General features: G+C 51.8%; 1 protein-coding gene across 1 annotated transcript; it reads left to right on the top strand.

Moving 5' to 3' along the window:
* The first annotated feature begins 218 nt into the window (after positions 1-218).
* LOC101933782 (zinc finger protein RFP-like) lies at positions 219-12,155 on the top strand. The gene is made up of 7 exons (XM_065564598.1): positions 219-704; positions 5,397-5,492; positions 6,060-6,290; positions 6,926-6,948; positions 7,677-7,792; positions 9,326-9,385; positions 10,462-12,155. Exons 1-7 carry the CDS (start codon positions 288-290, stop codon positions 10,974-10,976), a joined length of 1,458 nt encoding a protein of 485 aa, XP_065420670.1. The 5' UTR covers positions 219-287; the 3' UTR covers positions 10,977-12,155.
* The last annotated feature ends 639 nt before the right edge of the window (positions 12,156-12,794 follow it).

The raw sequence follows: 12,794 nt of genomic DNA, 5'->3' as shown, positions 1-12,794 counted from the left end.
GACTATCACGCCTTAGACACACAGCTCCAGCTCCTGCAGGCTCATCCTCACAGGGGGATGCCTCAGTGACCCTCCCCACCAGCACAGGGGCTGATTGCAGGACCGGAGCCCTAGTGGTACATTTTTTTCACTAAAGCCTCCAGGGGTGAAATTGGTTGGGTCCTTCCTGCTCAGCAAACAGCATGAATCGTTTTCAGGAAGGGAAACACCCCCTTGCTGCTGCAGGCGGGGCATAGTGTGAATTCAGGAAATTGAAACAAAGCCTGTTCCACTGCCCAGAGGGAGCCATGGCTGCAGAGAACCCCGTGGAAAGTCTCCAGGAGGAAGCAACATGTCCCATCTGTATGGAGCATTTCACAGAACCTGTCATTCTGGAGTGTGGGCACAATTTCTGCCACGCCTGCATCAGCCAGTGCTGGGAGGGAACCGACACAGCCACCTCCTGCCCTCTGTGCAGAGAAACTGTGCAACCGGGAAACCTCAGGCCCAACCTGCAGTTAGGAAACATGGTAGAAATCGCCAAGTGGCTGAGTTTACAGGCAGCAAAGGGAGCAGGAGGGGACGGGGTGTGTGGGGAACACCTGGAGGCTCTGAAACTGTTCTGTGAAGAGGATGAAACCCCCATCTGTGTGGTGTGCGACAGATCCCGGGCTCACCGCGCTCACACGGTGGTTCCCATACAGGAAGCTGCCCAGGAGTACAAGGTAGGGAATTGTTTTCAAATTTAATGGGTAATAACTTTTGGATTTTAGTTACAGGCTAATTTCACTAAATGTTACTGTGACAGGTATGACTCCTCATTCAGCTCTATAAAGTCTTCATTGTACAGGGGGATGCTATAACAAAATTCAGAGGGGTAGCGGTGTTCTGTATTCACAAAAACAATGGGGAATTGCAATCTTAGTCTTTAAGATGCCACTGGACTCGTTTTTATAACAAAATTAATGATCTGGCAGTGTGGAAACAGAGACAAAATATCAAGTCTTTAAAGCAGGGTCTACCTCACCCCTTCCCTGAGGCCCTGCCCCTTCCCCCCAAAGCCCCGCTCACTCCATACCCCCCTCTCTCTGTTGCTCACTCTCCCCCACTCTCACTGACTTCACCAGTTTGGGGCAGGGGGCTGGGTTTGGGGTGTGGGTGCAGGCTCTGGGCTGGGGCCATGGGGTTTGCAGTGTGGGAGGGGGCTCTGGGCTGAGCCTGGGGCAGGAGGTTGGGGTGCATGAGGGGGCTCTGGGCTGGGGCAGATTATTGGGGTGCAGGAAATAGCACGGGGTGCTTTTTCTGGGAGGAGGGTCAGGGCTGGGGCAGAGGGTAAAGGGTGCAGGAAGGGGTGCTGGGTGCAGGAAGGGGTATGGGGTGCTGGGTGCAGGAGCGGGTATGGGGTGCAGGGTGCAGACGGGCAGCACTGACTTACCTCGGGTGGCTCCCGGTAAGCGTTGCAGTGGGGCTAAGGCAGGCTCCCTGCCTGCCCCAGCACTACACCACTCCCAGAAGGGGCCAACACACTCCTCTGGCCCCTGGGGGGGGCATAAAATCATAGAAGATTAGGGTTGGAAGAGACCTCAGAAGGTCATCTATTCCATCCCCCTACTCAAAGCAGGACCAACACCAACTAAATCATCCCAGCCAGGGCTTTGTCAAGCCAGGCCTTAAAAACCTCTAAGGAAGGAGATTCCACCACCTCCCTAGATAACCCATTCCAGTGCTTCACCACCCTCCTAGTGAAATAGTGTTTCCTAATATCCAACCTAGACCTCCCCCCACTACTCCTTGTTCTGTCATCTGCCACCACTGAGCAGGGCCGGCTCCAGGCACCAGCACAGGAAGCAGGTGCTTGGGACGGCCAATGGAAAGGGGCGGCATGTCCGTGTCTTCGGCGGCAATTTGGCAGCGTGTCCCTCAGTCCCTCTCGGAGGGAAGGACCAGCCGCCGAAGAATGAAGTGGCGCGGTAGAGCTGCTGCCAATCGCGATCGCGGCTTTATCATTTTTTTTCCCTTCACCTCTTGGGGCAGCAAAAAAGCTGGAGCTGGCCCTGCCGCTGAGAACAGCCGGGCTACATCCTCTTTGGCAGTTGAAAACAGCTATCAAATCCCCCCCTCACTCTTCTCTTCTGCAGACTAAATAAGCCCAGTTCCCTCAGCCTCTCCTCATAAGTCATGTGCCGCAGCCCCCTAATCATTTTTGTTGCCCTCCGCTGGACTCTCTCTTATTTGTCCACATCCCTTCTGTAGTGGGGGGACCAAAACTAAATGCAATGCTCCAGGTGTGGCCTCAGCAGTGCGAAATAGAGGGGAATAATCACTTCCCTTGATCTGCTGGCAATGCTCCTACTAATACAGCCCAATATGCCGTTGACCTTCTTGGCAGCAAGGGCTCACTGCTGACTCATATCCAGCTTCTCATCCACTGTAATCCCCAAGTCCTTTTCTGCAGAACTGCTGCCTAGCCATTCGGTCCCCAGCCTATAGCGGTGCCTGGGATTCTTCTGTCCTAACTGCAGGATTCTGTACGTGTCCTTGTTGAACCTCATCAGATTTCTTTTGGCCCAATCCTCCAATTTGTCTAGGTCACTCTGGACCCTATTCCTACCCTTCAGCATATCTACTTCTTCCCCCAGCTTAGTGTCATCTGTGAACTTGCTGAGGGTGCAATCCACCCCATCATCCAAATCATTAATAAAGATGTTGAACAAAACCGGCCCCAGGACCGACCCCTGGGACACGCCACTTGATACTGGCTGCCAACTAGACATGGAGCCATTGATCACCACACATTGAGCCTGACAATCTAGCCAGCTTTCTATCCACCTTATAGTCCACTCATCCAAGCCATACTTCTTTAACTTGCTGGCAAGAATATTATGGGAAACAGTATCAAAAGCTTTGCTAAAGTCAAGATATATTACATCCATTGCTTTCCCCATATCCACAGAGCCAGTTATCTCATCATAGAAGGCGATCAGGTTGGTCGGGCATGAGTTGCCCTTGGTGAATCCATGTTGACTGTTCCTGATCACCTGCCTCTCCTCTAAGTGCTTCAGAATGGATTCCTTGAGGACTTGCTCCATGATTTTTCCAGGGACTGAGGTGAGGCTGACCAGTCGGTAGTTCCCCGCGTTCTCTTTCTGCCCTTTTTTAAATATGGGGCCTATATTTGCCTTTTTCCAAACATCCGGGACCTCCCGCAATTGCCACGAGTTTTCAAAGATAATGGCCAATGGCTCTGCAATCACATCAGCCAACTCCCTCAGCACTGTTGGATGCATTAGATCTGGGCCCATGGACTTGCTTTTCTAAATAGTCCTTAACCTGTTCTTTCACCACTCAGGGCTGCTCACCTCCTCCCCATACTGTGCTGCCCAGTGCAGCAGTCTGGGAGCTGACCTTCTCTGTGAAGACCGAGGCAAAAAAAGCATTGAGTACTTCAGCTTTTCCCACATCATCTGTCACTAGGTTGCCTTGCCCATTCAGTAAGGGTCCCACATTTTCCCTGACTTTCTTCCTGGTCCTGCTTTGAGCAGGGGGTTGGACTAGATGACCCCCTGAGGTCCCTTCCAACCCTGATATTCTATGATTCTTCTTGTTGCTAACATACCTGTAGAAACCCTTCTTGTTACCCTTCACATCCCTTGCTAACTGCAACTCCAAGGGTGCTGCCCGTCTCTGCAGGCACCGCTCCCACAGCTCCCATTGGCTACAGTTCCCCATTCCTGCCCAATGGGATGTGCAGGGGCAGTGCTTGAAGGAAGGAGCCATGCACAGAGAACCCCAGGGTGCGGGGGCATACTGGCTGCTTCTGGGAGTGCCACATGGCTGGGGCAGGCAGGGAGCCTGTCTTAGCAGCAGCGGGTAACCCTGCTGCACTGCCAGAGATCTCGATCAACTGGGAGAGTCTCCAGGATCGACTAGTCATTCGCAATCGACTGGTAGGTGACCACTGCTCTAGCTAGACAAAAGGTGGGAAAGGAAACTGAGGCATAAAGCAGGACAGTGAGTTGCCCACAGTCACCCAGCATGTCAGTGACAGAGCTTAGCTTAGAACCCAGATCTCAGTCCAAGACCCAAAGCACTTTGCCATGCTGCCATCATAGCATCAGCCCCACCCAGTGATGAGGTTTGTCCGTTAGGAGGGAGAGAAACCTTGATAAAGGTCCCAGGCCCAGCAGGGAGAGGAGGTTTCTCACTGGGATTCTGAACTCCTGTGCTGCTCCATAAGGGATTAAACACAGATGCTGCCGGCCTGCACTAGAGGAGGTCACTGGGACCCCGAGCACCTTCAGTCCACACACAAAAGGGCTCCAGACACCTCAGGTCCATGCCAAGTACCACTGGGATTACACTGGATTGCAGCAAAACTAACCCCAGGCTGGAGCTGACCAGTGCCAGTCTGACCTGTTCTGTTGTGTACGTGGGCAAGGACCAGCCAGAGTGGTTCCATTAGTCCCACCAGGCAGCCTTTTGAAATCTCCCAGAATGCACTGCTTCTGGGATCTTTACCAGGAAATGGGACCGTGGGTATCTGCCCAGGGGGCATTGCCACAGAAAGGGTTTAGGACAGCACTGGGGAAACCACAACCCATTCTTTATACAAATCTGCATCATGTCTAATTAGGGTGGTCACCGAGGCATCCCCAGAACATAGGACATGCCCACGCCTGCCTGCATGGGCCCGTCCTCACCAGTATCAGTTGCCCCGCATGAGCCAACCACCGCTTTTTTCAGTGTGCCACCCACCTGAATCATTCTGCATGAAGGTGCCACCCCAGCCCTGCCCCCACTTTCACGGGTGTCCTCCTGCATCCTCAGTCTCCTCCTCTCTCTTTTGCACCAGACAAAGCCACATCCAGTGCCGAGTCCCTACCGGGCAGGGATAGTGCTCCACAAAACTGGGACTGCGCAGCTTCAATCCAGACAAATGGCCTCCGGACGTCTCATCGGGTTTGCCCTGGTGCTTAGACCAGCTCTGCCCAACCAGTGCAGTCCCCAGGGCTTCAGGGCTGAAATCCCAGCCCGTATTGAAATCCTGGTGGCTTCAGAGAATTGTATCACTTTGTTTGTTAAACCTTCTACAAAGCAGGTTTATTGATTCACCCCTCCATGTGACTTCCAGTGCCCTGTTATGCTCTGTACCACTAATCAATTCACAAATACTAGTAACGCTTGGTTATAATTGAGATCTCTCTCTAATTACTAAAAAGGCTGGACCGCAACTGGTAACAAATCAGAATGTGACACATCCCCAGTCTCCATTAATGAGGTTTCATCTCCTTGGTGGCCCTGATGTCACAAAGCGATTAGAATCACAGTCACCTTGGGTTTCGGGTGCAAAAGTGCCCACTTCCAAGCACCTCTCAACTATCCAGATGAAACCTCCCAAATCATTTCTGTTTCTCCAGGAAAGAATCCAGGCCCATTTGAAGACTCTGAGGGAAGAGAGAGAAAAGCTGCTGGGATTGAAAGCGACTGGAGAGGGGAATAGCCGGGAGTATCTGGTAGGTGCCTGTTGTTATGAACCAGAAGGGACTGGCAGTGGGAGGTCTGTTTGGAGGCAGACTCCTGTGTGGTCTTGGTGAACATGGGCTTATGTGTGATTCTCCATGGTCATGGATTGTTGGGTTAGATTCATGTGTAGACAAGCCCTAAGCTTCCATTTCAGTTGATGAGTTAATGTCTAGCCCTTGTCGCTTTCCCAGAAATCCTCCCCAAGTGAACTGAATGTCCCCATGAAGTGCTGTCCACTGTGTCTGGTCATTTTGTGCATTTTTCAAATGTTTGTTTCTTTTAACTCCCCTGGCGTCTCTGTCAGTGTAGTTCTTAGTCCTGCCTCCTGCTGCTCTGGGTCTGAATGCCCAGAGACCATAAATAACAGAATATGCTGACCATGACAGACATGAAAACATCCTTTTCAGAGGGATACAGGGGCCAAAGGGGAAGGTATGAGAGAATCCCCTGCCTAGGATTTTTAAAGTCATTCTCCCTCCTGCACACTCAGCTCTCCGTGAAAGGACCCCAGGCTCCATCCATGTCCCTGACCAGCCCTTTTCCTTATTTTCATAAAGAAACAAACACAAACCGAGAGGCAGAAGATTGTGTCTGAATTTCAGCAACTGCGGCAGTTCCTGGAGGAACAAGAGCAACTCCTGCTGGCGCAGCTGGAGAAGCTGGACGAGGAGATTGTGAGGATCCAGAATGAAAATGTCAGTCAACTCTCCGAGCAGATTTTCCGTCTCAGTGAGCTGATCAGTGAGATGGAGGGGAAGTGTCAGAAGCCAACAAGTGAATTTTTGCAGGTGAGACTGAATGAGAAACATAGGTTGGTGCTTCAGGGCAGCCAGCTCCCGTGCTCAGTGCCGCCTGCCAGCAGTCCTGCCAATCAACTCCTTCCCCTCACTCCAGCGCCTCCCACCTGCTGCGATCAGCTGTTCCGGGATGCTGGGAGGGAGCGGGAGGAGCGGGGAGGGAGTGTGCTCACAAGGGGAGGCAGGGAAGAGGCAGGGTGGGGGTTGAGATGGAGTGGGAGCAGGAAGAGTTGGGCTGGGGTGTGGCATGGAGGAAGGGGTGTGGTGGGGGTGGGGCGTAGGATTGAGCACCCCCAGGGACAATTGGAAACCAGCAGCTGCCATTAGAAACATGCCAGATCCCCACACAGGGAAGGAGGACTCCTGAATCATAAGCACTGGAGTCCAGCAGTCAGAGGCCATGGTGTAACTCAGAGTGTGTATTGCTGACATGTGAATAACTATTATTCTTTGCAGAGTCACAGACACAGAGGTATGAGAGATGGAAAAGCCCCATTATCTCAGGGAATACATGACCCTGGGCCAGGGCAAGGCCTCTCTTCCCCATATTTGCAATATCCCTTTCCTAGGATCCCCTGTGTGTGTGTCAGACGGGACTGAAATTCTTTTGTCTCTCTCTCTTCTAGGATATTAGAAGCACCTTGCGCAGGTACGTGGCTCTCTCTCACTCCCCCTCACACTTCACAATGCTAGGAAAGAGCTTGGTGGTGATGTTAGCACTGCATCTCCCCAGGGCTCTACAGCAAAATGTGTGGGGAAGGTCACATGTTGGATACGAATCTCTCTGATCAACTTCATCCTGAGGGTCTCACCCTTGTATAGGAGATGCTGGAATTCTCCATTCAGTGGGAAAGACTGACCAAGTATTTCCTACAGATGTCAGATCCCTGGGGGACTGGCTGCCTCGGGATTGTGGGGATGGAATATGGGCCTGTCACAGCTGGGGCACTGGTCACTATTCAGCCCAGGGCAGCAGCAACGAAGAGTCTTTCCCACCTGAGGGCTGTTTGGAGACCTGTGTGGAATGAGCTGTGGAGGGGGGAGTTGGTGTCTCAGTCTAGTTCCTAGAGGGCAGTTTTCTACAGCACTTCACCTGGGAACCACCTGTCCCTCAGAGCATGGAGGCCAAGGAGTGAATTGGCCACAGAGACTCAATTCCCTTTTTGTCCCCAGAGCTGATCTCTCCAGACCAGAGTTGAAGAATATTAATGAGTCCTTTGAAGGGAAGGTTGTATGGCCATGGGCTGTGTCGCACCTGCTCTGAGGCTGGGGGAAGTGGAATTCTAACTCCAGGCCCATTAGAGCAGCGACTCACTAGCCAGAACTTATAACGAGTCACACAGTGAAATATAATCATGTGAAATTGTTTCTCTCCAGGTGTGAGAAGGGGAAGTTCCAGCAGCCAGAGGAGATTTCTCCTGAACTGGAAGAGCGAGTCAGTGGTTTCTCTCAGAAAACGATTGTGCTATTGGAGACTCTGGGGAAGTTCAAAGGTACCTAGAAGGGATCTAGGAACGGAAATTGGGATGAGCTGCTGAGACTGAGGGAGGAGAGTGGCTCTGGCCAGTTGGTTCACAATTAGATGATGCTTCTATTTCATTGTTGGGTGAGAATGTCACGCACTTGGGGTCAAAGTCACTCAGGTTGATTAATTCAAACCTTTATTTCTACCAAAAATATGCCTTGCCATTACAATTACTGTTAAAGAAAGAAATGACTCAGACTCATAGACTTTGAGGCCAAAAGGGACCATCATGGTCATCCAGTCTGACCTCCTGCACATTGCAAGCCACAGAACCTCACCCACCCACTCCTGCAATTTACCCCTAACCTCTGGCTGAGTTACTGGAGTCCTCAAATCATGAGTTAAAGACTTCAAGTTACAGAGAATCCATCTTTGACACTAGTTTAAATCTGCAAATCACCCGTGCCCCACGCTGCAGAGAAGGCAGAAAACCCCCCAGGCTCTCTGCCAATCTGACTTGGGGGGAAATTCCTTCCTCACCCTAGATACGGTGGTCAGTTGAATACGGAGCATTTTGGCAAGACCCAACAGTGAGACACGCGGCAAAGAACTCTCTATAACTCAGAACTGGCCTCGTCTACTGTCCCATCACCAGCCATGGGGCACATTTCTCACAGCCACACCCAGCCCATCACTGCGCTTTGGTCCCATACGGCAGCTAGTCTGGGCCAAATGGGCTGCAGGGAAGGAGAAAACTCCTCCCCCATGGTCAGGGATCCCTCCAGTACAGGAGCCTCTTGTGCCTCCTCCACAGCAGCTGCAGGCACAAGGCGGGTTCCGGAGAGGGCTGGGAATGGGGTAGGGGTGGTGAGGGCGGGTGGAAGAGGAAGGGGGGGTAGACAAGGGACAGAATGACATGGGCAGTGTAAAGTTGGGACTCTGAAACTCTGCACGCTGGCCAAGACAGATGGGGGCTATTGTAATAGGGATGAATATGTCCCATTGTGTCAACCTTCTCCCCACTTCAATTTCCACATTTTATAAAATGCTTTTACTATTATTTCTATTTCTGCCTGTGGAGGACAAGGCCCCGTCCTGCTGCTCTCTGTAGAGACGCTGAGTAAACAGACCCAACAGCTCACAATTAGAGCCAGGATTTAGGAAACTCTCAATATCCCGTTAGTGTCAAAGGGACCCGAGTGGGTAAAGTTACTTTTACGTCAAAGTCTTTGCAGGCTCTGGGTCTAGGTTATGACAAAAGGCAGTAAGTGAATGAGACAAACAACTGGAGTTTGAAGGGTTGGAGGGGTTGATGAGGGGAAAGTAAATCTCACTGACAGATTGTCTATCCTGGGATGGTTGTGAGGCTGTAAGGATGTTGGTTCCATTTCTGGGAGATGCCTGGATGAGAGAGGAAAGAGACGGTTTCAGACCTTTTTATATTAAATATCTTAATGTTTCTCTGTCATAATTAAAAGACAGTTCTAGGAGTTGAGAGTGGGGACACTATTATAAATATGAAAGGCTGAAATCTCATCTCCTTTCTCCTTCCCCCCTCCAGACACTCTGCCGTATGCACTAGAGATGAAAAGAGGAGGCTTCCTAGGAACATTCAGAGACGGTGAGATTGCAGCTGGAGATTGTCTTTAAATTATCACAAAATGTCTTCATGAGATTGTACCTAAAGTTACCAGCAAAACTGACACCGACCATGACACACACAGCCCTCAAAACAACACACTGAACAGTGAGGAGCTCCCACACTGAAGTCACATGAACTAGGGTCACCAGATGACAAGAACAAAATATAGGGACACGTGGGGGAGAGTGGGCGCCACCGAAGAAAAAAAAAAAATGCCGGAGTGCAAAATATCAGGACCAATGGCATTCCAACCATACATCCATCGGGACGTGGGACAAACAACTAAATATCGGGACAGTCCCGATTTTATCGGAACATCTGGTCACCCTACAGACAAACACTCCTGACACAAACCTTAGTGCTGAGTTCATGCCCATGCTGCTGAACAGAAAAACTCTCCCTGAGCAGCCTGTGAACAGAGCTCTCTGCCCTGAGGCTGACACATCCCTCTGCTTTACCCTGGTTCAGAGGGTCTCCCCCATCACGTTTCTCCAACATCCTGCCTTTCCTCTGGGCCAGGCTGGGCTCTCCCGCTGGAGCTGCTCACTGCTTTCTCTGTTGGGGAGACGGTCTCCCTGTGAGGCTGTTAACTCCTCCCTTCTCTCTAGACTGGGGATGGGGCTACCCCACCCAATGCCATTTCCTACTCTCTTTTCTTAATTGGCTCATCCTACTCTGGCCGGGGAGTGGAGGCTGCATTTAGGGGAGGGAGCTTCCCTCTGGGGTTCAAAGCTGGTACCTGCCTCCTCTGTTTCCTCCTCACTAAATCATTCCTGGCTGTGTCTCTGATGCTGGGAATGGAGCAGCCCCAGCAGAGGGAGCAGGGAGCTGAAGTCTCAGCAAGCAAATGAAAAACTAATGAAGTGAGTCCCATTACACAGACTGAGGAGCTGCAGTGACATCTCTGCTCAGTCTCAGGTGCCCAGGACAGAGGCAGCTCCCTGGGATCCAGGCCTGTCCCAGCCAGAACAGGGCTGCCGGGGAGTGTGAGAAATGGCCCCAGCCTCCCCAGGGCCGAGCTCTGCCCCTAATGTTCTGATTCTCTCTCTCCCCAGTGAATGTGACTCTGGATCCAGACACAGCTCATCCCCACCTCGTTCTATCTGAGGACTGGAAAAGTGTGACACGGGGAGACACACGGCAGCATCTGCCCAACACCCCTGAGAGATTTGACACTAAGCCCTGTGTGCTGGGCTGTGAGGGATTCACCTCGGGGAGACATTGCTGGGAGGTGGAGGTGCAGGGTGGGGGAGGCTGGGCTGTGGGGGTGGCCAGAGAGTCTGTGAGGAGGAAGGGATGGATCAGCTGTAGCCCTGAGGGGGGGATCTGGGCTGTTGGGTGGTTGGGGGATCAGTTCTGGGCTCTCACCTCCCCTGAAAACCCCCTTCCCCGGCGCCGGATCCCCAGCAGGATCCGGGTTTGTCTGGACTGTGACCAGGGGCAGGTGATATTTATCGACGCTGGTGACGAGGCCCCGATCTTCACTTTCCCGCCAGGCTCCGTCCCTGGGGGGAGAATCCGACCCTGGCTCTGGGTGTGGCTGGGATCCCAGCTCAGACTGTGTCCCTGAGAGGATGCGGGGGTGGGGATATTCCACTGGCGAACTGGAAATCAGCCTTTCTAGCCTCACACACCCCAGTCTCTATGACCTTGGAGGACTCCTGTCTACCCAGCCCCTGGCTCCTCATCTCTATGACCTATGGAAGCCGCTCCCCTTCCCTGCAGCCCCAGGGATGGGAGGGGGAGGAGGAAGAACCCCTGGGGCTGCAGGAGGAGCAGAGGGGCCCTGAGGGGCAGAGATGGGGGCTGGGCAGGGGGCTGAACTAACAGCTGGGCTGGGGACAGGCAGATGTGGGGGTGGCAGGGACACAGAATGAATCAATCAGGGTTTGGGGGGGTTGGGGAGAAGCAGCAGCTGGGAGCATTTTGTACAGATCTGTGGGATTAGATCTCACTGGGGTCTCCCAGCCAGAGCTCCTGCTCCGGGGCCCTAAGTCACCTTCCCCTGTAATTACAGAACAACTGGTAACCCTGTAATTGTCACACACAGGTGGGAGGGGGAGATGGGTGCAGATTGACCAAAAAAACCCATTATATAACCTTAAAAAAAAATCATTGGGTCAGTCTCATGATTTTTTTTAAACTCCTGAGGTTGGCAGCACTGGGGGAGGCAGGGACAGGGGGGGTTAACCAGAGGGAATTAGAAGAAGCAAGAAGAAAAATGTGACTGAAAATAAACCAAGAATAAAGGGAGAGTCCAGGAGAATGGTGGAAAACAGAAATGAGAAGAGTGACAGGAAAATATCCCTGACAGGGGAACAAGCCCGGGGGCAGCAAGATTTTTCAAAGGCATAAAATCACGGGGGGGGGAAGGGAGCAGCCATGGGGGAAGAGGTGTAACAGGGAGGAGAGGAGAGTGGGAGAGACACTGGAAAATAAACAGTGGTGGGAAATGTGGGCTAGAAAAATGATGAGTAGAAAAGGACGATATAAAAGAAAAGGGAGATGGAAAAGGAATGTGAGAGGGACAGAGAGATTTAACGTGAGACTGTAACTCATGAATTCCCTATATTCATTCCTGGACGACTGTACTGTTGTTGTGCCATTAAGAAAACTTTTCTTGGTAGCTGGGCATCTCCTTTCCATGCTGTGGTTATTAAGGCTCCTTCTCGGCTCTGTCGGGTTGGGACAAGGTTGTTCATGAGAAAGTTGGTAACCCTAATTCTGTAAATAAAACATTACAAACAATTCTTCGAGTTTGTTCCACTTTAATGTCCCAGCTGCAGCTGCTGGGGGCAGCATCATGGGATTTGCTTTCTTACTTGGTTGTGTCCTCCCAACCCCCGCAGGGAACATCGCGCCTCTAGGAGGAGAGTTTGGGTTTTACTGGGATGTGTCACTCTCCAGCCTGCGCTCTGTCTCTGTCCTGTACAAACCCATGTCAATTAGGAATTGCTCAGCTGTGCTCTGCGGAGAGGTGACTGGTTACACAGGGGGCAAGCCATGAAGGGACTTGGTGTTGCAATGCTGAGCGTCATGGCAGGGCCTAATTTGTGGGCAACTAGAAAATCACAGTCCGCAACTCTGCGAAGCTGAGTTGGGCCCTGGACTCCCTACACAGTGCATGGGCATCACAGGCAGTGTTTTCCCCAGGAATTGAAATTGGGGGGGTGTTCGAATTTATGGGCGGGAGGAAGAGAGGGGTTTCAGGGCCGATGAGGGGTGAGACCGTGAGGGTGAAGGTGGGCTCCATGGCACCATAGTAAAAACTGAAAAATGTTTCATGACCATTTTATTAAATTTAACTCACGTTTTAAAATCATCACCCAGATTAAAGTTGGCTACTCAAGCCTTCTATGAAGCACTACGTCTACATCCTTCTTGGTTT

Source organism: Chrysemys picta, chromosome 12 (genome assembly GCF_011386835.1).
Source record: "Chrysemys picta bellii isolate R12L10 chromosome 12, ASM1138683v2, whole genome shotgun sequence".
NCBI lineage: Eukaryota > Metazoa > Chordata > Testudines > Emydidae > Chrysemys > Chrysemys picta.
This window is presented reverse-complemented; position numbering and strand designations above follow the sequence as displayed.

Bases quoted from the DNA above. Each gene is read 5' to 3' on its own strand.
- LOC101933782 (XM_065564598.1), top strand. From the start codon at position 288: ATGGCTGCAGAGAACCCCGTGGAAAGTCTCCAGGAGGAAGCAACATGT. The intron at 705-5,396 runs GTAGGGAATTGT...CTGTTTCTCCAG, and splicing joins AAGCTGCCCAGGAGTACAAG to GAAAGAATCCAGGCCCATTT. The intron at 5,493-6,059 runs GTAGGTGCCTGT...ATTTTCATAAAG, and splicing joins GGAATAGCCGGGAGTATCTG to AAACAAACACAAACCGAGAG.